Here is a 25,227-nt window from a genome sequence, read left to right as displayed (position 1 = left end):
ATGGGAAAGCATTTCCCCCCACCAGGATCAAGATTAAGCCACATCCCAGAATACTCAGAAGATATGTAGCCTACCGAAATTAGATATAGCATGTGTACACTTCCATGATGCTATTCTTATTTGCAAAAACAAATATTATGCAATTATCGCTCTGCTCTCTTCACATCCTGTAATACATGCAAGTGGCTCATTATTGTGGCTCAGATTCACCAGGGCCAATTTCTTTCATGTTATACAACTGCTGAAGATGCACCCAGCAGATTATGTAATCCTTTCATCACTGGGGCCAGGCAGATGATACAGCAGAACACTGAGGTGTGGGCTGCCAGGGGCACCAGGCAAATGTGAAACCATCACAGCGGATGGACAAGCACATCTCCCACAACCCAACAATCAGATGCTATTTTTAACTGTGAACACAGGAGAGTCACACACAGCCGAACGAATATACATGTTCAACAGCCCCATCATGTGGTTAAAAAATTCTGTCCATTTGTATTGTTGGACAAAATCTTCTATCTTATCATCATGAGTGGAAACACAATACTCTTATGACAGACGCATTACTTGCTGTCAAGACATTTATTTTTCTACAGTTCAAGTTAAAAATGAAAAAAAAAAAAAAAATGATAAAAAAAAGATTCAAGTATGCATTCATCATGAAGTTAATAAATGAAGGTGCAAGATGCTTCCAGTCAGGTTCCACGCTTGAAAAGATCAGTGTAAACTTCTATCCATGAAAAAATATCCATTTTTCCAAAATACTCAATATATTACAAAATTATTTTGTATATATATCTTCCAGTCAGCCATATTCCATATTCATCGTCAAAATTCAGAATTAGTAGTCGTATCCATTGTCAGAAAACCATCAGGGTCCAGGTCCAAAAATATCTTTCAATATTTTCTGTTCATCCATAATCCATATTCATCGTCAAAATTCAGAATAAGTAGTCATATCCATTTTCAAAAAATCATCACGATTCAGGTAAAATAATATCTATCGATATCTTCTGGTCAGCCATATTCCATAATCATCATCCATATTCAGAATCAGTAGTCGTATCCATTGTCAAATAACCATTAGGGTCCAGGTCAAGAAGGTTTCCGGTCGAGCCGAGGCACTTCCCTCACTGCTTGGAGAGGGCCGACTCAGACCTTGCGTCCACACTCAGCTGCTGCTCTACTGCTGCGGTGCCTATGACAGAGCTGCCCAGGGGGTTCTGGATAACAGGAGTCGCTTCAGTGGACATCTCATTGCCCTGCTCTCCATTCACCACCACCTGCTGTTGTCCAGTCCAGCTGAGGGACTCACTGAGGGCCCTCATACCTGTGTGAATATGCAAGCACATCATCATTAGAATCAACTCCATGTTAACCCACAACCACACCAAAAAAATTGAACTAAAATGCAAATATGATTTTGTGTCATTTAATAATTACCTTAAGTCAGCTTAAATATAAATACTTCAGCTACTGGTACTCAAATCAAAAATTTATTTTAGCCTAAATTGAGTAAATCATTTTCAAATTTCAAGGTACCGTAATTAGTTTCCTCAAATATTTTGAATTAGTTTGATTGTTCAGGATTATGGTGCACTGGGTCTCGGAATGACCTGCTTAATCGACAGATCCTCCCCTAAAATGAAAGACTCCTCATCAGGAGAATGAAGCCAAACCACGAAGCCAGTAGTTGGAGTGGACCACCCAAGAGAAACCTCCTGTAGATGTTCGTTGATTTTCTTTTTTTACATTAGGTATGCCTAAGACTGGATGACACCCAAAACTAACTTAACATGTTGATGTTTTCTCTTCTGAAAATATTATGTTGGGAAACAACTCAAAATATAAGAAGATGGAAGTTTTCCAATGTCAACAACTGATCTTCCCAAACATTTACGCCATAATATGGACCAACTAAAACACCACTAGCTTTCAGTGCACCATGCAATGAATGATAGCATTCTGAGTTTGTAAGGTGTTGCTCAAACTCACCTGGCATCATCTCAGTTGATGCTCTAGTGCTGTAGTAATTGTTCGGGCCAGGTGATGACAAAATCTGAAGATGCCGCAGCTGCAACACACACAGTTTTAAGTAAGTATGTATAAGTATATACTTTTTTGATCCCGTGAGGGAAATTTGGTCTCTGCATTTAACCCAATCGGTGAATTAGTGAAACACAAACAGCACACAGTGAGGTGAAGCACACACTAATCACGGCGCAGTGAGTTGCCTGCTTCAACGGCGGCGCTCGGGGAGCAGTGAGGGGTTAGGTGCCTTGCTCATGGGCACTTCAGCTGCGGCCCACTGGTCGGGGCTCGAACCGGCAACCCTCCGGTTACAAGTCCAGAGTGCTAACCAGTGGGCCACGGCTGCCCCTGTTTTGGCACAGATGTCAAATGCAATGTCAAATCTTAAAATAGATTTGTTTAATTAGATGTTTCATTAAAAAAAAAAAAAAACAATATACACAGTTTTGGTGCAGATGTCAAATGTCCAATCTTAAAATAGATATGTTTCATGAAAAACAAACTAATTGCATGTACCTCTGCACAAATAGTCATAGAGAGACGTGCGGCAAGTTCTTTCCTCTCATCCTCGTACTCCGCACTACAAAGACAACACAAAAGCAACTCAATAACATGTCCTGTAATCAGAACGGGTCAGTTGGGCAATTGTCTCATTAAGTTATAGCCTAACCTGCTATGACTGGTTTGACTGGTCAGACTAGGCATAGGTGATTCACAGTCCACAGATACATTCACAGAAGGCTGTGGCTGAAAACAAAACACAGGACAATGATGTAGCCTAACAAAATGTCCTGCTCAGTCAAATGAGCCTGTGCTAAAGGGAGCTAAGACTGAGAGGAGGCTGAGAGGAGGTTGTCTTACCTTTGCTGATTCTGCACTTGTGGGTCGGGATTGCTTCCGCCCCGATACTACATCACGATTGTTCCGTGCCTGCCGCTTTTTCATAATGTACTCATATGTAGTAACCTTCTTTGTCACTGTACACATAAAGAAACAAAATGTTAGCCATTTATGCTACACGTCAGCCATTTGTGGCTTTCAGTCTTTATTTTCTAAATATCTTACACACCTGCAAAAATACCTATTCTTCATACTCACAGAGAAATATATGAAATCCCAGCAGGTGAACCAAAACCAGAAAGTAAACCAGCGCCAGTATAATGGTGAAGCTGCTTACTACCAAGAGTCCAGCAGAGCTGGTCTGCACAGGAGCCAGCGGTAGGAACACCAACCACGTGGAGTTATTCAGACCTGAGCAGAGGGGTACAGACTGATAAGATGCCGCATGACATACTTCTATGTCTGAAAGTAATCTGAAAGGGAGCATCCATTTTGCATGTAGCTTGCCAGCTAACAGTCAGGCCTTTATTGTAACCATGGCAGCATTCAAACTAATGCATGTTTGCTCAGAGAGCAATCAGTCAGTCCTCTTACCCTGAAACTGAGGCGCGGTGCGGAGTACGGCTGCGTTCAAAAAGTGCTCAATGAAGATGAAGAGAACAATGAGAAGCAGCAGCAACACTCCAATAGCAGCAGTCAACGCGGTCACAAAGAAAAACCTGCCGGTTGGACCATTAAAGGCAACGTAGTTAGATAAAAGAAGCAACATTCTAACCAATACAAATATCCACACACATTCTTTTTTAGAAATAAACATGTAGAAACTTTTTACAAATGTTTTTAACCATGTCTGGAAAAAGGCCATCTTTGAATGTGTTTTAGCACCACACCCTGGAACAACAAAGTGGGCTTCCTTCTCTCATCAGTGCATTTACTAATCTGAAATATCATGTACTCCATTCGTAGAACACCACTGAAGGCTATGGGTCAAGGCCACAGGACGGTTACAGGTAGGTACCACTGTGACATTAAAACCCAGAGCATGCAGGCATTACAAAGAGACTGCTCGTGACTACATGTCTGAAGAGGAACAAAATTGTGCTGCTGAAAGTGCCCTGATGGCAACCAAAGAAAAACATTATACTCTAAGTCAAGTTTCCTCTTACCAGTAGTTCCTCCTTCCCACACAATTATTCAGATATATGCAGTGGTGGTCAAAGTCTGTAACACATTTGTTGCAAGTCTTGCAGTGTTTGGCTCGAGGGCCCCTGCAGATAGCAACACAAAGGGGAAACAGCACAGAAGTAACATGGAGATGAGAATAACTCAGGGTCATGCAAAATCTTTGTTAAAAAAAAAAGAAAAAATCAGGTTGAAAGTGAAAATATTTCACAAACAGACTTCTAATGAGGACAGTTCACTCACACATCAATATCACAGATTTTACAGTGTAGGTCACAGATGACATGTTCGTGTTTATTTTTGTCAAAGGTCGGCAAGGTAGTGGAGTAGTTTCTAGCGCGCACACTGGGTTCTGCTGGGTCTATGGTCACAGATGCAATGTGGGTAACTAGATGAACAATAAAGAGAAATCCAAGCAGCTGTGTAGATTGAAGTCAAGGTAAAACTTGGAGAGAGCGACTGGAAAGAGAGGTAAGAATCTAGATGTTCTGTATATCAACACACCTATTTTAAAAAAGGGAACCACAGATAAGCTCCTGATTATTGTCTGACATTTGAGCCTCAGACAGAAAAAAACAGGCAAGACCCAGCACTGCTTACAAAAACCTCATAGTGTGTAGAGTGCAGTCAGCTCTCCATGAAACACCCTTCTATGTGTCCACCAATGCGCTAGTGTGCACATTGACAGCCCTGACGTCAAGAGCCTATTAACCCCCCAGCATGCCACAGCAGGGGTGTGTGTGCGGTGGCCGTCTGGGAAGACGAGGTTCCTGGAGGCACAGCCAGCACAGCTGCCCTGACTCCCTGCCAGCCACACGGATCAGACCTCTGCTCTCATCTCAGCCACGGCCAACACCATCCGCGCAGTCCCCATGCCATGGGCCGAAAGAGTACAACACAAAACATTTGCATTCAGATGACAGGATGATCTTTAGGGACTGTGAGCAGACAGGCCAGCACTTTGATAGCTTGATGATTGCAGCATTACCAGTCTTCATGTTAACCACAAAAAAGAGAAGTGTCAAATCCAATCAAAATGGAGATGCTTAGAAATGACAAGTGAGTGTTGACATGTACAGAGGAGACTGACTTGGTGGTGACTTACAGGATTAGACCACATAAACAGTAATATTTCAGCAAGACACACTGTCCTACCCTTTTACATATCAAATGGTGAAAATAGGAAGATGAACACAGAGCTAATCACGCACCTGTCCATCCTAAGACTTGCTAAGTTGCTTTCAAAGCCCATCCTTGGATCTACTCAAACACAGTAAAGGATACACCATAGGCCATCAAGTCCCATGGGGTGGGCAGCAGTGGAATGAAGATGCCAAATCCAACGATAACGAAGTACGTGTAGGTCAAATAGGAAATCAGCTGCAGGCTCTCCGGTTTCCCGGACCAGCCGTTGCGGCGAGAGCGCGGCGGAGGGGTCACCAGCTCGTTGCGGCTGCCCCCTGGGGCCGGTTCGGTCCGCCTCAGGTGCCGATCGCAGCACCTCATCTGAGGAGAGGGCAGGGGTAAGGTGAGAGTGAGCTGTAAAATTCAGAGCTAATTCATTTGTTCCTGAATGACTGTATAAGTATCTATTTAGTGGTCAACAGGAGTAGTATTTAACACAAATAAACAGCTCAACAGATGGATAATCTAAGCAACATATTGCAAATCAGTAATTTACCAATAGTATTTTCTTGAAGCTCGAGAGAATCACGTGAAATAGGCCTTGAGATAGCGTCCTATCGTGCAAAATGAGAGACGGTTGTCTAGAGGCTAAATGAACTCGTAAATCCCAGGCTTCTTATTTACTCTCTGTGATGGTGACACCATAAACGCAGCTTTGCGTAACAAATAGCCTGACGTAGTTATAGCCACTGACGCTGACAATGGCCCAACACCTTTAAAACCACATAACTTTATGGCCAGAAATTAATAAGCTGTGTTACTGACAAAAGTCTAAATAGGTTACAGGCTATCTTTACTCTATGCGACTTGGCCATATTAAATGTGCGTTATGTGGTAGGCGGTAATTGGTGACAAAACTTCACTGGACGCAAGGTGCAAGCATATGGCTGGCCCACTGATAGCCTATATTGGCGCATTATGACGTAAACGTGAACATTGATAAGGTGACGCGACAATCCTTCAATAATTCAAGATTCACATTGATATGTCAATGAGTAATAATAACTAATTGTAGATTTAGATCAAATGGATCTTTTTACTCCAAGGCGTATAACTAAAGATGCAGAAGGTGACAATTAATTTCGGTTTTCCGAAAAGTTGTTGTTTTGCGCTCAACAGCCAACATAGACACTTGTGTTGATTGGTTGGCAACTTGGCATTGTTTATGGCTCGTTTCGAACCACCGCATGTTTGTTTCCCATAATTTACAGAGCTAGACTGTCCTCTGCCAACGATCTCAGGCGTTTTTACGTAGGCTAAACGGTGAACGGACAGGAGCATCACAATGAGGAGCAATTCATTTCACAAACAGTTTGAGGTTATAATATGCGAAGAGACTAAACAGAAAATATATCCATAGGGCACTTACCTTTACCAGTAGTGTTCAGCAGCGACCAACTTTAAAGGCACACTTACTAATTATTCTATGCTGAACGCACTTTTCCATTATTTCATTAAATAGTTTGGCAGGTGAGTTTTCAGACTGAAGATTTTCAAACACTTGGGAACGGCAAAGCAACTGAAGCGAATGAAATTATGTTACATTAATGAAAATAATAAAAACTTTTCTAAACGTACGCTTGGATGTTTGAAATTGGAACAGTAGCCTATAGCCTTCTTTACGCCGCCGACATCTAGTTGAAGTTATCTCCTGGGGTTTCTCTGATAGCCTACTGCTATGGAAACAGTTTAGTTGGACGCAAAACCGCAAGGTCCTAAAGGCCTTCATTTGGACTACTTGTATGGTCAGAGGCCAAAGATCTTTCCATTGCCCAAGCAGAAGTGATAGGCTATGCAATTTAAACTTTTAAATATTTTTACTTTCAATTATATCCATATTTCAGGGTCCCCACGGGTCATGGAATTTCTGGAATATCACTGAATTTTGGAAAGTCTTTGTTTATTCAATGCCCAATTAGGCATCTCCCGCTCTAAAAAAGAAAGATTCTTGAAAGCTAAGTGGCCGCTCTGAAATACTTAAGTGGTGAATTAGGTGAAATACTTATATTGTACCATTCATTATACAGTAAGCCATGGAAATTCTTTTTTTTTTGTCAGGGAAATATCATGGAATTTTACATTTGACTTAGAGTGGGAACCCTGTATGTTTTAGCTTAGGCTACCTATTCCTCCTTGCTGTGATTTACACACAATTGGATTTTCAGTTAATTGTGTGCTGTATCTAAAACTGTTACTTTCAACTGGCTTGAATCTTTTTTTCTTTGAAAACGTCATAGATGAAAAAATAAATCAGCAGTGACGTTTCGCGTTCACTGGCCGTCAACTGTCCAAGTGCACTGGAACTATTAAAATAGAAACCTTTCTGGGTTCTTTCGTGGTGACATCACAGCTTTCGATTTGCCATTTCAGTCTATGTGCATCTGTTGTACACTCAAATGCAAATTTGATGGAAATTTTCCTTTGATATAAATATTTGTAAGCAAGTTGCAAGTTACAGACAAACATCGTAACACCCGATTGATGCGATACAAAAAGTGTTTTATCAGGGATCTACAGCGTAATTCAACAAAGGAGAAAGGTGTTACAGGTATAGGCTTAACAGGCAACATTTTTTTTTGTTCAGACAATTTTATCAATGCCTGCTAAATAAAAAATGAGAAAACGCTGAATGAGGTCATCAGGAAACTGGATGGCGGTCTACATAATAGATTGGAGAACATACTTTTCTGAGCATGTAAACCATGACTGTAAACTGTGCTAACAGCTAAGGCAGCCTGCGAGAAAAGTATCCAGAATATCTTTGCTGCTCCCAGACAAAAGACACAAACACAATAACATTGTTTAAAAAAATGCTGGTAGAGCATTTATTCTCAAACATGACCAGGCAATACAAATGAATCTGTACAACTTACATCACAACATACATACTCAGCGGACATAGTAAGCCAGTCCAATCAATTGTAATCAAAGACACATTACACAAAAGAAAGCCCATGTACAAGCGGACATTAGATTGGAAGGGGAAAGTGCATCCATCAGCTGTTGGCAGTGGTGCCTGGTTCAGGAGACTGGAGAAACTCATACGGGTCGTGCATCATCTCTGACTGATCTCCAACACCAAGGTGTGCTGGACTCCCTGCACAACACAGGATGAAAAGGGGCCAAGTTGAGTCGTCATGACGACAAATGACATAATGTATAAAGTAAAAGAGGACATCTGAGATTTTGCATCTGTTTATATTACATTTGGGTCTATTGATATTAAATAATTGATTGATATTAAAAAATAAAATGATAAAAAAAAAAAAGTAAGTAATAATAAATGAGATTCCAATCTGTGGAGTGGATGGGTATGGGCATTGAATGTAATGACAGGCCTTGACTTCTGAGTGAGTGGCCTTACCCAGGTGGTGCTGGTCTCGTTCGGAGGCGTTGGAGAGGGAGGACAGGTTGGATGAGGGCCTGGAGCCCACCCTGTCCACCTGTGTGTCCTGGAACTCCTGCAGGAGCTTGGCAGTGTCGTCAAAGTGCTGGTGGCCCTCGTCGTGTTCCGGCTCTTTCTTCACCGTCTTACCTGAAAGGGTGCAGGGAGCGCAGGCAGGCAGGCAGACACAGACAGGCAGACATGTCAAGACTGTGAACTTGGTCTCGGACTTGGATGTGTGCCAGAAGCAAGAGAATATTAGAACTCACCCAGATTGTTCAGCATGGATATATCAAGAGACATGTCAGGATAGCTCTTCATAGACATGAAATCCAGCATTGAGCTGCTCTCTCCTGATGTCCCACTTCCATCCTGCTGATAGGATGCACAGCAATGAACACCATGATGATACAAAAGTTATAAAATATACAAATCTATTTATTCATTTCTGATTGGACGAGAGGCATTCCATGAGTCATGGTGAGTGGCGATATCTCAAGACATCCTCCCTCAGACTCTTTACAGCTCTTCATTCCACATTTTGCACTGAATTGAACACTCAATTCATTCAAAGCCAGAGAGCAGCAATTTCATGTCACATTCGACAGTTATTGAGTGAGAAATGGATTATGCCACTCTCACTCATGGCATTGCTCAATTATCAGATATGTGAATGTGCTGGATTGCTGTTTATAAACTAGTTATTATAAAGCCTGCTTACCTGCATATCAGAGATGTTAGTCTTGGTTTCATCTGGTGTAGCAGACATGTTTCTTTTCTGAAAAATTAAATAACACTATACCATCATTTGATGAAACATTTTATGAAAATGTCTTAAGTGTTTTTTTTCTGTTTTTTTTTCATAAACAACTACTTCTGGCATCATCTTTAAATTTAGTCTTGATGGTATATAATCATGTTAAAGACAAACACATAATGTTCCCACATGCTATCCAGGATATACACCATGTTTTCTGTGTTCCCAGCTAGACAACATAGTGTAATGTAATGTACCGGTAATGTGATGTAATGTAATTTTTATTTATTTCAACAGGGACAGTGCACAATAAACATTAACAGATGCATTGTGCTAGATTATAGCAAATATTGCCCATTTTCACCATAGTCCCTGGGCAGGTAGGTGGAACAATAAAATACTGACAGATGAAAAAAAGGACAGTACAGAGTGCGTAAGAAAAGCTTTCACAGCACACCATTACCAACTATTGCTAAAAGACACCAGTTAAGACATGGGCATACAAAACACAGGGGAATTAACTGATAAGGTCCTATATATGTTGTACCTGTCGAATCTGGAACACTGATTTGGAGTGATCCCCACCCGTCATCTTGTCCAGTAATTCATCCACAAGCTTCTTGGTGATGCCTCCGCAGCCCTTCACAAACTCCTGGAGACTGTGGCACCATGCACAGGAAAGGACCATTAGTTCAGTCCCCATCTCCCAGCCCCGGTAAGACTGTACAAGAGTTCTGATTGGTGCTGTGCCACGTTACCTGAGGGCGCACTGCACTCCCGTCTCGTCCCCGTAGGCCGAGTAGAGCACGTCCATCTCCTCTGGGAGCAGGTCAGGATAGATGGAGTTGTTCTGGAGGGTCTGCGTGTTGTACGCACTGCTGAGGAACGTCACTGCAAGGGCGGAGGAGGACACCAATGACTTACACATTGACATTGTGAAATCAACTGGCCACCAAATAAACACATCTTCACACTAATGAGGAGACACAGAAAAGACTGTGTGCACGCCAAAGGACGCACCTTTGTGTCTCCGGTCGTCTTTGAATCCCAGTGCTGTTAGACCAGGTAAGAGCTTATTTGATAGTGAACTCAGGTCAACAGGGTGGGTCTCCTCCTCTGAAACAAAATCAAAAAAATCACAAAGATCTAAATGAGAACAGGGTTAGCAGAAATGTAATGCAATACTTCTCATTCATTCATTCAAATGATGACAACAAAAGCACCCATGTTGTTAGATCTGTATGAACAACTCTACCTTCCGCATCTGGTTCCTGCTGATTGACAACAGTGTAGAGGAGACCCTCTCCCTCTTTCCTTAGGTAACCAATCTACAGATTCAGAAGCAGAGGTTTAACCAAAATATACGGAACCCCCCCCCCCCAAAAAAAAAACATGTCAGTGTTGCAGCACGCCCAGGGGGGTGTTGCTGTACCTTGGAGCTGGGCATGAAACGGTTGATGCGATCTCGTGCTTCATCAGCAGCGTGCTCCACTAGGGCCAGAACATGCTCTTCTGCTGTGCTGTCCGTCAAGCTGCAGGCATTTCCCTCTGGCTCATAAATATCACTGGATCACATGAGGAGACACACATACACAACACATTAGACACTGGCAACAAATGAGTTACTAATCTTAGTCACAATCATTATTGCCAAGATGTTTCCAACTGGACTGGAAAACCAATGAGCATTACTCCCAGGAATTAGATGTACCGCATAGCGGTACAAAATATGACTGCCGATCAGACATTCTCTCCGCAAAAATAAGTCACGCTTTGCCTCCATCTCCTACTCCATCCCCTACTTTTGTGTATGTAAATGGCGTGACCTACTGGTTAGCGTGGCCCACTGGTTAGCGTGGCCCACTGGTTAGCGTGGCCCACTGGTTAGCGCTTTGGACTTGTAACCGGAAGGTTGCCGGTTCGAACCCCGACCAGTAAGCACGGCTGAAGTGCCCTTGAGCAAGGCACCTAACCCCTCACTGCTCCCCGAGCGCTGCTGTTGTTGCAGGCAGTTCACTGCGCCGGGATTAGTGTGTGCTTCACCTCACTGCGTGTTCACTGTGTGCTGAGTGTGTTTTACTAATTCACGGATTGGGATAAATGCAGAGACCAAATTTCCCTCACGGGATCAAAAGAGTATATATACTTATACTATATATATACACACCAGCTATAGGTTGATTGGGGTACAGTCACTAAATGTACACATAAATTAATGTATTGTATGCCCCCCCTCCATGAACGGAATTCCACGAAATGTGCCATCCATTCAGAGGGTGTCATAATTGTACAGTTTTGAACATGTTAGTCAAAGATACCTGTGATTACAACTCATTTTTGCTTTTTCATTTTTAACTAGGTACCACAAATGAGTGGTTATGGAATGGGTTGAGATGGCCCCTTGAGACCAACATACAGTACAAAAAAACTTTGATCATCCTAGTCCCTACAGTTCTCGAGATATTCACAGAAAACTGTGTCCGCCCTACCCTCTACCCTGGAGGGTCGGTGAGTGGACAACAAATTTACTGAAGAATGGAAAAAAAAAAAAAACTACGCTACCATTCGCCGGTCATAATCATTTGAATATAGGCACCTGAATGCAAATACAGTACTTAAACAAACAGTCTTCATTCAAATAAGATATAGCTAAATACTCTACTGAGGCCATCCAAGTGGACCTGTTCTTATACCTGATGAGGGGCTCTCTGTGAAGGGGCTGCTTCTTGGACTTTTTGGCTGACTCCACAGGCATGGGGATGACGGCAGGCTCTGGCTCTTCGGCAGCAATGTCTTCATCGCCCAAAATGGCCGCCTGCTGGGAGAAATCCATGTCGTGCATGAAAGACATGCTGCGCTTCAACGTCAGGAGCCGCTCCTGTGGACAGATGAAAAAGAGACCATTACAGACAGGCAAACAGTACAGGCATCTGACTCCAACATGAGTGATCACTGTTGACTGCAGCTGGTGTCAAAACCAGTATGAGAATGAGCAGCAAAATTAAAACATTTTTGTCAGACATTTTAGTCATAAAACAGAAATATTTTAAATATCTTCTAGTGTGGCAGGTGTGAGATATTTACTTTGCTCATCATCTTGAACCCTGTGTGGAGCAATTTCTTGGCAGCTTTGTAGTAAACCGTCTCAGGTCGATTGTACAGCATAGCATTGTCACACATGAGCTTGAAATCTGCCTGTGGATGTGAGAGAAATTTTAGTTGTCATTACTCAGGTGAATGATGCAAGCTTAATTCACTGAAAGCATTTACTAATGGTCATGGCTCAGTATCAGACAATTAAATTAACCAGACTGTACCTTAAACTCTGTGACTGTTTTGTACTCATTTTCAGTGACCTTGTCTTTCATTGTGCTGAAGTCCATGGGGTGCTTAATGATAGTGGAATAACCAGGAGCAATGACATCTGTCACTGGAAATGCAAAGAACCCATTGGGGTCTTTCCTGTTATTAGAGAAAAAAAAGTTATGACCAATTGCAATGGTTACACCGGCAAATAAAAAATCCTCTAAAAAATCCTCTTCAACTGTCTTACCTCTGAAGCTGTCGAATGAAATGCTCTAGGATTTGTTGAAATGGGGTACATTCACTCTCTGTAATCAAAAGCAAAGAAAAACACAATCTTTGACACATACTATTACCAAGCCAAACGTTTAAATTTATTTTACAAATTATAAAGCTCCATCAAGTACAACACAACCCAAACACTGAAATAAGCTTCTGGTGTACTAAGGTCCACAGGCAGCCATCACAACTACACATACTCATACTGTTTAGTTTGAGTATATGAAGATGTTACCTTTTTGCTCTACATGAGGACATTAGGATGAATTCATTAGGATTTTATAAGACATTAGGATGAATTCACATTTCCTCTTGCTTGTTGATTAGTTTTGTGCACCATCTTTCACATCCCAGAGTAACAGTTTGCGGTTTCTGCACACAGCTTACCTTGCTGGGTCCTGCAAGCTCGGACAGGCCTGTCACCCGCCTGTTCAACTTCAACCTTAATCCTTGGATGGAACTCATCGATGCCTTCCTCTGCATAACACTTGTCCCGTTTCCGCTTCTTCTCCTCTACTGGCTACGGACGAACAAAACAGCAGATGTAGATATTGAAATTGGTGTACTAATTTCAATCATATGATACAGAGTAGCAGCATGTCAGCTGTCATGTTCTCACCTCAACAGGTTTTGGCAAAACAAAGGGCTCAATTGGTGGTGGTGGTGGTGCTGGTGGTGCACTTGCACTTGCACTTGCAGCAGCATTTTCACTCTGCTCCCTTAGCTCCTTCTTTTTCTTCTTTTCTTCCTGCAAGCAACTAAAATTGTTAATACACACACACACACACACACGCAAAGAATATTGCATGCAGAATGAGTCATCAGTGACTGCTCATTCACTTGCCTTCCGTCTCCTTCTCTCCTCGTCATCTACGTGCTTGTCTTTGTCCTTTTCTGATTTCTTCTTCTTTTTCTTCTTCTTTTCTTTGTGGCGTTCGCGTTCATGGTCAGATCTGTCATCATAGTAACTAGAGTCATGTCCAGAACCGGAGAGCTCAGTGACCTCGTTGCCTCCCACTTTCAGCACCAGCTTCAATGGTTTCTCCAGAGGTTTGTCTTCATAACCTTCGCAGACACAGGGAAAAGCAACAATTTTCCATGATGAAATTTGCCATTATCTTAGTGTCACACACACATCCCAAGGAATTACGTTATTTATGTATGCATTCACTGACTTTCTTGCCAACAGAATGCACGTACCAATGCTGCAACATTAGCATCTTCAAAGCAGCCATTCAATGAAGGTGAGAGCACAATGTGCGTCGCTTACTTTGCTCTGATATTTAACGTTAATTGTATTATTCACATCTCAGTGTAGATATTCAAATGACATTCAAGTTAGAGTTATACTGGTTGTTAAAGCAAAACAGCTATCTATCTAGTTAGCCAGCTGACTTGCTAGGTAACTACTCAAACGATACCAAAATCAATGTTTGCAACGCGTAAAAAGTGACAAAAAATAACTCAATGCTCACCATCAACCGTCCTCCATTCAGGCCTGTGCTTTTTGTGTTTCTTCCCCATAATGATGTGTTAAATACAAGCACAAGACCAACAATTTTATATAACGTTTACTAATATTTCCCCATTGTCCAACCCACTACCAATGTCTTTCCGGAGCAAAAATGAAGCTGAAACTGTTTACTTCCGGGGTAATAAAAACTCATCGCCGCGCGCTAAATTCAAGTTTTTTAGTTGGATGTCAGGTGAGGCAGCTTGTTTCTTTTGTGTCGCGTATGTGTGTCATTTAAATGGTTGTTAGTAGACTTGACACTTTACACGGAACAGTTGGAAATGTTACAACGTACAAAGAACTCGTGATAAAGTTTTGTAGTTTTGTCAGAGCAAATTAAGACTCCTAGCCAAATTGCTAAGTGACCGGACATGCTAACGTAACTATCCAGAGTTTTGGTCAGTGCTGGAAATAGCTTATGTTATTCATGTAACATAACCGGTTATCTCGACATATGCGTCTTATATCTGTATAGTATGTGTACTTTCTTGATCTTTCTAGATGAACTTTCGTAATGAATCCCACTGTAGCAAAATGGGGAAAATGTGTAACACCCATGTATTTATTTTGGTTTCAGTATGGATGGTGATAGAATGGAGGTTGTTGGCGAGCCTCAACAAAACGGCAATGGCATTAGCAATACTACCATCCATGTGGAGGTCCATGTAAAATTGAGAAGGTACTGCTTCAGTCGGTTTCCAACATGAAGTATTTTGTGGAAGCTGGTTTTAAGTTGCTACGCATGCATTAATATGTCTTGCTATATTACCTGGTGAATAATTGAATACTGCCAGTTCTAGAAGTGTTTGCAAATATAAAATCAAACATGATCAGTTATTATTATTAATGTGTTAATACTCTGACATTCACATGCCCATGCTTGATTATGTTGTAACAGTACTGCAAAGAAGGCTGACATTAAAATGCACACGTGCGGACTGCTGAATCGACACCGCATGGTATTTGGGAACTTCAGATGGACTGAGTTTGATGAAGACTTCCTGAAGAGGAATGTAGAGTCAGTAGCCATTGTGGATGCAGAGAGACAGGTGAACATTAGAACATGAAACACTACCCAATTATATGCATATGTTAAGGTGAATGACTAGATGGCTTATTTAGATTTTGAGGAACGTTTCAATAATAGGAATGTTTATTATTACAATTAAATACAGTATTTAACATCTGTTATTTATGTACTGATATGTATAACTTCACTAAAGCCAAACTGTATCCCCATCTCAGTAGAGGGATTTTTGCAGATGGTTTTGCAGAGCCAGGCTGATTTATGCCTTGACTCTTATTAAATGTAACATGAACTACTAAAGTGTTTGCCTCATCTTGTCTTTTTCAGCCAATAGATTTGAAGAGTTGCAATCTGTCAATGCACATTTTCTCCCTGAGTGATGATGGCCCCAGCATGCTCACTTTAGAGGAGGACGAGGAGCTGTCAGCAGCCAACTCTTGGCTTCTACCAGCAGGTGGACCTCCAGAGATCCTTTACTTTCTAGTTTGACACAGATCGGCTTTAATCGATAGCATTTATTACAGATGAGCTGTTCAGTGTTTCAAAATAACTGTATGACTGTATCACAGTCATATGCTCATGAGTTGTTATATAATTGTATAACAATTGTGTTATGTCCACGCAGTTGGCAGTGATTTTTTTCCCATACATGTATTTTGTTTATACATTGATTGTTTTTATTCCCCAATGTGTGTACATATAATCGTTAATGTAAATAGCATGACAAAACAGTCATAAGTTGTTTGATATTACTTTTACGTACAGCTGAATTCCATGGCATCTGGGAGAGCCTGATCTACGATAGTGGAGTTAAAACTCAGGTACTTTCCCTTTTAATATGATATTTAAGAGCAACCATATAGCTTCACTTATTCATTCACCATTCAGTTTTCTTTTCTGTTTTTCTTTTTCTTTTTTGTCACCAGCTTCTGGACTACGTCTCTACAACGATTTTCTTCTCCGACAAAAATGTTGATAGTAACCTGATTGCATGGAACAGAGTGGTTTTACTTCATGGTATGAGCCAGATTTGTTTTGTGCCATGTTCGACCTATATATTATTTTACTTGTCCTGGGACAGACTGTGTTTATTCACCTGATATGTGCACCCATTGTGTTTCATGGACTCGTGTAATCGCATGCCGTTAGGACCCCCAGGCACAGGGAAGACGTCACTGTGCAAAGCGCTTGCCCAGAAGCTCTCCATCAGACTGTCAAACAGGTATGAGAAAGTCATAAAGAGCTCGCAAAACCAAGCCATCTACTCCCACGCTGGTCATTAGTAATCTCTATAAATCTGTTTCTCACAGGTACACTTATGGGCAATTTGTGGAGATAAACAGCCACAGTCTTTTCTCCAAGTGGTTTTCAGAGGTACTTCTGTCTACAGCGGTTTTCATGCCTTTTTTCCTGTCACACCTTCATTTTGCATTGGCATTGTCAGATCACTGGTTGAGGCATGCATGTTTGATTGCAGAGCGGGAAACTCGTCACCAAGATGTTCCAGAAAATCCAACAGTTGATTGATGACAAAGAAGCTCTTGTTTTTGTTTTAATCGATGAGGTGAGGCTCATCTGTTATTCTGCGGCAAATATTGTCAGCTTTACATCAGTTGGCTGTGAAGTTTGTTTTTGTGCTTAATATGCAAAGCTACATATTGGCTCCAGGTCTGTTTGTACTACAGTACAGTAAGTTATTCAACAGCACCTGCTTAGGGCAACACCAAAAGAATGATAACAAAGCATTTCATTTCCAGTAAACAATGTAGCCAGTAGACATGAAATGAAATAGAAATGAAACTGATGAAATGCCATGTTGGGCCACGCGCAGGTGGAGAGTTTGACGGCAGCCCGTAATGCGTCCCAGGCCGGCACGGAGCCCTCGGACGCCATCCGCGTGGTCAACTCTGTCCTCACGCAACTGGACCAGATTAAGCGGTCAGTAGGTCATGTCTTATCCAGTCAGGTCTATTCTACACTGTGTTTTCTGCGTTGAAATTAACAGATGTCATTATGTGCAGTTCTCAAAGATTGTCTTAAAGGTGCTATATGTAAGAATGACCACCAGAATTTAAAACGGGAATTGCAGTCCAAAATCAAAACAATTGAGAGCATTAAGTAGGCAACTCTGGCAATCCAAAGGTCAAAATTCTACTAGCTGTGTGATTGGTAAATTGGAGTGTGGCGCAGCAGGCCAAAACAAAAACTCAAAACATAAACAGTATTTGCAGGCTGCAAATGAAAGTTTGAATTGGGAATATCCTGGCTCTACCATTGTTGTCATTGAAGACAGTATTTGAAAATAACATGTTTCTTTAATCTCTGATTGCATATTATGGTAATTTTATGATTTTACAATAAGTGGCTTGCATATAGACCCTTTAAACAAACAAGTGTTGGAAGATACAAGTGATTGGTTCGAACTTATACACGGCAAATTATTTAAATTTGTCATTAATGTCCTCGTTACACCAAATAACTTTAATAAGATTTGGGAAAGACTCTTGAAAGACTGTAGTCTTTTAACTAATGACCCCCATTCAAGCTTTACTCAAAAGACTACAGTCTTTCAAGAATCTTTCCCAAAACTTGTCAAAGTTGTTTGATGTAACGAGTCCATTAGTTTACACTTGATTAGTTTTTTCCTGTAGTATGTCTGACATCATTCGACTCTCTTTTCTCATCTACCCAGGCATCCTAATGTGGTGATCCTCACAACCTCCAATGTTACAGAGAAGATAGACTTGGCCTTTGTGGACCGTGCTGATATCAAACAGTACATCGGGCCTCCCTCAGTGGAGGGCATCTTTAACATCTACCTGTCCTGTCTGGAGGAGCTCATGAAGGTGCAGTACTTCCATACCCCAGAGACTGAGGGCTGGTCTGGGTCATACCGATCACCTCACCTCACAAACGCACGCCAGAGACTTATCCTAACTGCATGCAAACGTCCAATTGTGGTGTAGCATTGAGCAATCTCTGTCCACACGGAATCTGTTCTATTGTATCATATTTTCTCGTTCAAAATAGCAGAACTACACCGATGACAGAGAAAATAGAAACCGGACGTCCAATAAAAGTTCTGCTCAAAACACATCGTACTGCACAGCACTGTTCAGGACTCCAGTTAGGACCTTCCACTTGAAATCAATGTAATCAAACTGAGTTTGTAGCTAACGCTCGCTCGCACCGCATGCTGTTAGGACAGTGTCAGGGGTGGTCTGGTCCATACCGATCACCTCACCCCACAAACTCCGTGGCACAACTGGCTGGGGCACCTGCACCGTACGCCGGTGACCCGGGTTCGATTCCCGCCCCATGGTCCTTTCCGGATCCCACCCCGACTCTCTCCCACTCACTTCCTGTCACTCTCCACTATCCTGTCGCATTAAAGGCATAAAAAAGCCCCAAAAAATATACTTTAAAAAAACAAAAACTCACTGTCTGGCTCATGACAAGCTCCATTGGAATTTGTAATGATTGATTTTTATATTGTTTACGCACAGTCTCTCAAATGTGTTTTGTTTTTTCTAATATTGATCTTTTATGAGAGAAATGCTTTTTTTTTGTTTTTGTTTGTTTATTGTGTGAGTTGTGCAATGCTATATTACTTGAAAGCCTGGCAGCATGCCTCAAGAGGTGATTTATGCTGAGCGATTAGGGTGCAATCTATCTTTTGTAGTAGATTATCCTCTAACATCTTTAGGTCAGCTGGCTCTATAATGGTTTATGATTCTGTCCTGACTTGATTTGATGTTGTTCTAAGGTGTTGCAGAAGTGATTATACAATGCAGGGGCCGCTGATAAAACAGCCAATAGAGACAACACTAGCTGACCTTATTTTCACTGACTGTTGTTCAACCTGTCCCCTCTCTCTGTCTGCAGTGTCAAATCATTTACCCGCGGCAGCAGCTGCTCACCATGTTTGAGCTGCAGACCATGGACTTCAAGGAGAGCAACGTGTCCCAGCTGAGTCTGGCCCTCAGGACCATAGCCATGTGAGTCTCCCTCTGCTACAGGCACCGTCTCCCATCTCACTATTGCACTCAGCTGCACTCAGTTGTCCTCTGTCACATCTCACTATTGCACTCAGCTGCACTCAGTTGTCCTCTGTCACATCTCACTATTGCACTCAGCTGCACTCAGTTGTCCTCTGTCACATCTCACTATTGTACTCAGCTGCACTCAGTTGTCCTCTGTCACATCTCACTATTGTACTCAGCTGTCCTCTGATGCTCTCTGTTCTGCTTGTGTGCTCTGTTCTGCTATGTTTTATGTCAAGATGCTGGACATTATGTTGCCTGAGTGCGTGTGGCTGGTCTGCTTGTGGAATCGTGAATAGGAAAATATTGATGATATTTTCTGTATATTGTGCTGTTAGTATTGATAGTAATGTTGCAGCTTTAAATTTGTTTGAACATTCATACTCTGTAATTGTGTAGTTCCAGTGTATTTATTCATTAACATTGATCATTTTTTGAATGTGCATACACATCAATATTGTTAATACTGCCATATTTGTTGGACTATTGTATTATTGTGTTGTTGTTGGATTATTGTGTTAGGCAGGGCTTGTGGAAGAAAACTGGTCATGACCCATAAAATGTGGGAACCATGTTGACCAAGTTTTTGCTTTTGTTTTCAGAAAGAGCAAAGGGCTCAGTGGCAGAGCATTGAGGAAACTTCCCTTTTTGGCTCATGCCCTGTTTGTGAAGGTACCTGACTACTCTGATGTTACTTCTGTAGTTGGACAGTTTAGAGTTGCCTTGTCTGTGTCAGTCATTTGGCTTAACTAACTGCCTGTTCTTCCTACATAGACCCCCAGTACTTCCCTGGAAGGATTCCTGAAGGCTCTGGACAAGGCTGTAGACAAACAGTTAGAGGAGCGAACACATCTGGTTAACTGTGTATGACACACACATACACACACACACACACACACTCTCACACACTCACACTAGCACCAGTAGACCGGTTTAGCATGTGACTCAGAACCAACTAATAACTACTGTATAACATCCCACTGACCTAAATCTGAACTCTCCAGGCATTTAGGCTTGACTCAAATATGTGTAATGCCAGTTCTATGCAGTTTGCATGAATGTATTTTATTGAGCTGAACATCAGTGCAATGTGTGTCTTGATTCCTTGCAAAGGGACTGACAGCCAACATGAGAGTCAAGACTCCAGGAGCACTAGAAATGCACTTTGGAGCTTAACCTGAGTCTTGATGTGTTAAGACCCTAATAACATGCTGGGGTATTGTACAGTATACATCTTCTAGCATCTAGCACTTTTATTCTCCCTTTTTTGCCTCCTCTCTTCTCTTATTTCTCTCTTCCTGCTCTCTTGCGTGTTTGTATAATCATACAATCTTCCTTTCACAAATGTTCAAGTATTTTTGCCAATTTCCAAATATCTGTGTTGAAAACAAACAAATTTCACTCAGGTGATTTAAAAAAAAAAAAAAAAAACAGTCATATGTTTGTGTACAGGATGTAAAGCTCACCAGCTTCAGCCAAACAATATTATTGCATGCTAACTCGGGTTCAATATTTTGTTGTTCCAAAGTGTTTTTGTTTTGTTTTGTTTATATAACATTGGATAACATTTCCATTAAAATGTTTTTAATTATTTTTTTCGTTATTTTTAATGACAGTCAATGGTTTACATAAACAGGACAATATTTGTATATAATATCAATATATCCAGTGATGACTTAGAAAGAGAGAGTGTTTGGTTTTGGTCTTCAAGATGTATCGCAAAAGGCCACTAGATGGCACAAAGATACAGAAATATGCAAATTTGTAATTTTTTTATTTTTTTTTTAAAATATTATTTTAAAAAATGGTGAGCTGGGATGCAGGAACAATTTGCTATGGTGATATTAGGTTAATGTAATAGGAAAGAAACTTATGTCAATTATCAAACAAGTATGTGACCCATATGAAATAGGTTTTGACATCAAAATTGCTTTGTCTGTTTACTACATACAACACAACATTGATTCCGGAGAATAAATGAGCCCATTTTGTCAGTTCTAGGCGAGTACTCACAGGTGTTGTGAGCAGAGCAGTATTTCCATCCTTTATTTGCATGTTTTGCATTCTGCGAGTGCTTTCTGTGTAAACCAATCTGCGGCCTGTCGCTTCATACAATAAGGGCTTTGTCTGATATTGGCCAACAGACTGCAACTCAACTTCAAAGCCTAATCCTGGCGGCTGTTATGCTGTCAAGTATAAAATGGGATGTGTTAAGTCACATACCTGTTTATCTTTTTTTTCCCTCCCTATGTGTTATGCGCAGATGATCATTTCAGAGCTGTAAGATCTCATGCAAATCTGCTACTCAACACCCACTATTTGATCCTGTTTCCAGCAGGAAGATTCATTTGATTTACAAACCAGCATTCCAGTGACTCTGGGTTTGCCTCGCATACCATTGCTAAAGAAGAGCAAAAAAAGCACCTTCTCTAATGACAGACTGAGTGTAATGATATTGCTTAAATTTCACAGCCATTATTTTGAAAATCATAAAGGTTTTATTTTATACATAATTATAAGCTGCTGTGCATCATTGCTTTAACACCTAGTGAACCCAGGTCCTTTCCCTTCTGGCGGCCCATCTTTCCCATTGGGCTGCGGAGGCTTGTAATTAAACTGATTGCAATGGTATAAATATACTGCGCTCCAACTGCGGTTTATGACCCTATTTGTCAGCACCTTCTCTGTCAGTCTGATGGTTTAGAGCAGGTAAGCACCTGCACGCCAACACTGCTCTGGCTTCTCTCAGCAGCGCTAAACTGAGAGGCGTCAGTGAGAAAGGGAAAGAGAGAGAGAGAGAGAGTGGTGGGTGAAAGAAGAATGAACAGCGAAAGCAGTCTTGATAAATAAAAGCCGTAATTATAATGTCTGGGGGCTATTTTCTCCCTCCGTCTTTCTCTTCAGTTCTCTGTCCAATGTGGGCAGCTGTTTAAATGCACTCATCAGAGAGGGGGGGGGGGGGGTGAAAAGACGTATTGTTACAGTTTTACATCACTGGCCTGAGTGGTTAGACACTGGCAGAGAACCCCAAGATAAACAAACACAATGATGTTTATCCTCTCAACGGTTGTTCAGGTACATCGCCTTCAGCAATGGAATATTGACACAAGTGCCAATGCTAATTCCGCTAAGTGAGAAGTTAAGAGACGTGTGGATGCGTAAATGGAAACAGCGCAGGGCGTTTGAGGTTGTTTAGGGGAATTAAAAAAGATACACGTCTCTTTGTTTGAGACAATCAAGTGCTCAACTTTACTGAAATGAGTGGAAAGTCCGCATTTGGGGGAAACCACTCAATGTAAAGCCTCTTGTGTTAACAGGAACCATCTTGTGCTTTGTGGGTGCTAACTTTGCCAGCACCCATTACAATGAATGCACAGGCTTGTTGTTTTACAACAGCCATTTGGATGCAATGTCCTCCATGGGTTTTCAAAGTGCTGGGCTAGTTATGACTTCAAAATGGCTCGCAAAACCAGCAGTCAGGAAATGGACAGGCCATGAACGCCTAATGGTGTGGTCTTTAACAATGTGTTTGTCTTCATTGGTCTCCTTTCAGCGTCTCTGCCGCGTTGTGTCAACATCCTGTTAGTCTCACTGGAAGCGGATTCCCATCCTGGACAAAACCCCCCCTCTCTCACTTCTGTGAAGATGATGAAGTCTACAAAGTGCATGCCATGTCACACTACAGTTCCCTATCCATGTCAGACTACAGTTCCCTATCCATGTCAGACTACAGTTCCCTATCCATGTCAGACTACAGTTCTCTATCCACACTACAGTTCTCTATCCATATCACTACAGTTCCTTATCCACACTACAGTTCTCTATCCACACTACAGTTCTCTATCCATATCACTACAGTTCCTTATCCACACTACAGTTCTCTATCCATATCACTACAGTTCCTTATCCACACTACAGTTCTCTATCCACACTACAGTTCTCTATCCATATCACTACAGTTCCTTATCCACACTACAGTTCTCTATCCATATCACTACAGTTCCTTATCCACACTACAGTTCCCTATCCCCAGCCCAGTGTTGTTCCCACTTCTCACAAAAGCTGCAATGCATCTGTGAGTGGAGATAGAGATGAGAGAGATGGAGTGAGCGGTACAGATAAAGAGCTGGGGGGGGGGGGGGTTCGCTCTAAAGCGAGCGCCTGAAAGCTCTGCCACAGAGGAGGGGAAAAGCGGACGATGATTAGGCTCAGCAGAGGGGATCAAAGGCTGCTGCCATCAATGAGCTATGCAAATGTCTGCTCATCCCGTCCGCTTGATCTGAGGGGCCGGCTCTGACAGGCAGCTCTGATCCTGCCGTATCGCACACACACATTCACACACACACACTTGCACACACACTCACTCACTCTCCATCTCTCTAATCACACCCTATCCATAGTGTTCGGGCCTGCAGACTATTGTCCTGGCTGCCGTCCAACTGTGGGGCTCAGGATGCGATGGCCATCGGATCTGTCCAGAGCTTCAGAGTTTTTCGATGCTGCTGGTGGTGGGGGGTGTTTATCTCGTGTCACCTTGGAGGAGTTTCAGTGCTGAGTGCAACCCCAGCCCCTAAACCCTAATGACAGGGAGGCTGGTTGGTAAAAGGTGACCGCACAGTGAGACTGACCTAGGCCAGTGGTTTGCTAGTGGAATATGTGAGGCGGTGGATGGTGATGTGGCAGGTTTCACTGGAGCTGTCAGCAACTGGGAATTACACGTAACCACTGGCATCAGAAGTGAAGGGCTTTGGCCAACTGCCTTTAATTTTTCATCAGCCACAACGTGATTGTTAATTTTGTCATCTATCTTGATTAGTGTGTGTGTGTTTGTGCTTAACAGGATATTTGTGCAGCAGAAAGTATGTGACGAGGTATTTGCATGTGTTGGTATGGCATAAATATCTTTTGATGTGCTTGTGTGAGTGTGTATGAAAAGGAGAACAATGATTTCTGACCAAAAATGGCCATGTGCTTGGAATGCAGAATGTGTAGTTTCATTTGGCCCAAAGTTTAGTCAAAAGTGACTGATGGAACTGGCTGAAAGCAAGATGGCTTGTTTATAATTTCATTACAATTTTTCAGTCTTCATTTCAAGGACCTTTTGCACACAAAAAACAGTGTCCTTAGTAAGTCAGAGATTAACCCAGGAGTTTGGAAGTAATGCAAGCTTCGACCTGTTTTAATAATTATACCAACAATGAGAAACTTTGTGGATATGCTGTGAAGATACCTTTTAAACCACAATGGTGAATAGCCTGACATCACAGCATTATGCCATTATGGCCACTGCCAAAACACAACAGGACCAATTGGTAAATTAGGCCAACAGGCAGGTGGAGGCGAAGCACACCCTACATGTGTGAAAGAAACTGTCATGTTTGAAGAAACAAGTCTTAAGTGTGCCAGCTGGGCTGCTATAAAGTCACACTGGGGAACTCCAGAACAGCTATGCTGTCTTAAACTGTGACAGTACACACCTTTATTACATACAACTGCAATAGCCAGTAACTCATGTAGTTAAAATGCTGACCGAAAACATCTCCAAATTATAACAAAGCACAAGAAATACTGTGAATGACACCCATTTCTCATTCATTTACAAAATGTAGTATGACACCCATTTCTCATTCATTTACAAAATGTAGTATTCTAATCTGTTGGGAATGAGATTCAAAATCACTG

General features: G+C 41.7%; 3 protein-coding genes across 7 annotated transcripts; 1 reads left to right on the top strand and 2 right to left on the bottom strand.

Moving 5' to 3' along the window:
- Positions 1-563: 563 nt before the first annotated feature.
- zdhhc11 (zinc finger DHHC-type containing 11) lies at positions 564-6,114 on the bottom strand. Its single transcript, XM_042106846.1, has 11 exons — positions 5,735-6,114; positions 5,338-5,559; positions 4,297-4,472; positions 4,038-4,139; positions 3,466-3,590; positions 3,130-3,282; positions 2,893-3,008; positions 2,702-2,778; positions 2,548-2,611; positions 1,996-2,074; positions 564-1,330 (listed from the first exon to the last, which is right to left on the bottom strand). Exons 2-11 carry the CDS (start codon positions 5,557-5,559, stop codon positions 1,131-1,133), a joined length of 1,314 nt encoding a protein of 437 aa, XP_041962780.1. The 5' UTR covers positions 5,735-6,114; the 3' UTR covers positions 564-1,130.
- A 1,922-nt stretch (positions 6,115-8,036) lies between these two features.
- Positions 8,037-14,594, bottom strand: brd9 (bromodomain containing 9). Of its 2 annotated transcripts, none has more exons than XM_042107741.1 (17): positions 14,438-14,594; positions 13,807-14,027; positions 13,582-13,710; positions 13,350-13,482; positions 12,934-12,991; positions 12,698-12,842; positions 12,465-12,575; positions 12,074-12,258; positions 10,813-10,945; positions 10,636-10,708; positions 10,401-10,496; positions 10,139-10,271; positions 9,928-10,039; positions 9,345-9,401; positions 8,893-8,998; positions 8,603-8,773; positions 8,037-8,335 (listed from the first exon to the last, which is right to left on the bottom strand). In XM_042107741.1, the coding sequence occupies exons 1-17, from the start codon at positions 14,484-14,486 to the stop codon at positions 8,235-8,237; spliced, it is 2,013 nt and encodes a 670-aa protein (XP_041963675.1). In that variant the 5' UTR covers positions 14,487-14,594; the 3' UTR covers positions 8,037-8,234. The 2 variants fall into 2 exon arrangements, with proteins under 2 accessions (XP_041963675.1, XP_041963676.1); XM_042107742.1 differs by having other exon boundaries at positions 8,893-8,995.
- trip13 (thyroid hormone receptor interactor 13) lies at positions 10,642-21,138 on the top strand. Of its 4 annotated transcripts, XM_042107745.1 has the most exons (15): positions 10,642-10,647; positions 14,658-14,668; positions 15,053-15,154; positions 15,374-15,524; positions 15,830-15,956; positions 16,268-16,323; positions 16,429-16,519; positions 16,652-16,724; positions 16,813-16,876; positions 16,980-17,066; positions 17,334-17,440; positions 18,195-18,348; positions 19,388-19,500; positions 20,148-20,217; positions 20,320-21,138. In XM_042107745.1, the coding sequence occupies exons 3-15, from the start codon at positions 15,054-15,056 to the stop codon at positions 20,413-20,415; spliced, it is 1,290 nt and encodes a 429-aa protein (XP_041963679.1). In that variant the 5' UTR covers positions 10,642-10,647; positions 14,658-14,668; position 15,053; the 3' UTR covers positions 20,416-21,138. The 4 variants fall into 4 exon arrangements, with proteins under 4 accessions (XP_041963679.1, XP_041963680.1, XP_041963677.1 ...); XM_042107746.1 differs by lacking the exons at positions 10,642-10,647; positions 14,658-14,668 and adding an exon at positions 14,183-14,206; XM_042107743.1 differs by lacking the exons at positions 10,642-10,647; positions 14,658-14,668 and adding an exon at positions 14,678-14,949.
- Positions 21,139-25,227: the final 4,089 nt, after the last annotated feature.

Source organism: Alosa sapidissima, chromosome 10, assembly GCF_018492685.1.
Source record: "Alosa sapidissima isolate fAloSap1 chromosome 10, fAloSap1.pri, whole genome shotgun sequence".
Taxonomy (NCBI): domain Eukaryota; kingdom Metazoa; phylum Chordata; class Actinopteri; order Clupeiformes; family Clupeidae; genus Alosa; species Alosa sapidissima.
This window is presented reverse-complemented; position numbering and strand designations above follow the sequence as displayed.

Bases quoted from the DNA above. Each gene is read 5' to 3' on its own strand.
- zdhhc11 (XM_042106846.1), bottom strand. From the start codon at position 5,559: ATGAGGTGCTGCGATCGGCACCTGAGGCGGACCGAACCGGCCCCAGGG. The intron at 3,283-3,465 runs GTAAGAGGACTG...CCCTCTGCTCAG, and splicing joins CACCGCGCCTCAGTTTCAGG to GTCTGAATAACTCCACGTGG. The intron at 2,612-2,701 runs GTTAGGCTATAA...TTGTCTTTGTAG, and splicing joins AGTCAAACCAGTCATAGCAG to TGCGGAGTACGAGGATGAGA.
- brd9 (XM_042107741.1), bottom strand. From the start codon at position 14,486: ATGGGGAAGAAACACAAAAAGCACAGGCCTGAATGGAGGACGGTTGAT. The intron at 12,992-13,349 runs GTAAGCTGTGTG...TTTTGATTACAG, and splicing joins AGCTTGCAGGACCCAGCAAG to AGAGTGAATGTACCCCATTT. The intron at 10,946-12,073 runs GTATAAGAACAG...CATGTGATCCAG, and splicing joins CACAGAGAGCCCCTCATCAG to TGATATTTATGAGCCAGAGG.
- trip13 (XM_042107743.1), top strand. From the start codon at position 14,930: ATGCGTCTTATATCTGTATA. The intron at 16,520-16,651 runs GTATGAGCCAGA...GCATGCCGTTAG, and splicing joins CAGAGTGGTTTTACTTCATG to GACCCCCAGGCACAGGGAAG. The intron at 16,877-16,979 runs GTACTTCTGTCT...GTTTGATTGCAG, and splicing joins TCTCCAAGTGGTTTTCAGAG to AGCGGGAAACTCGTCACCAA.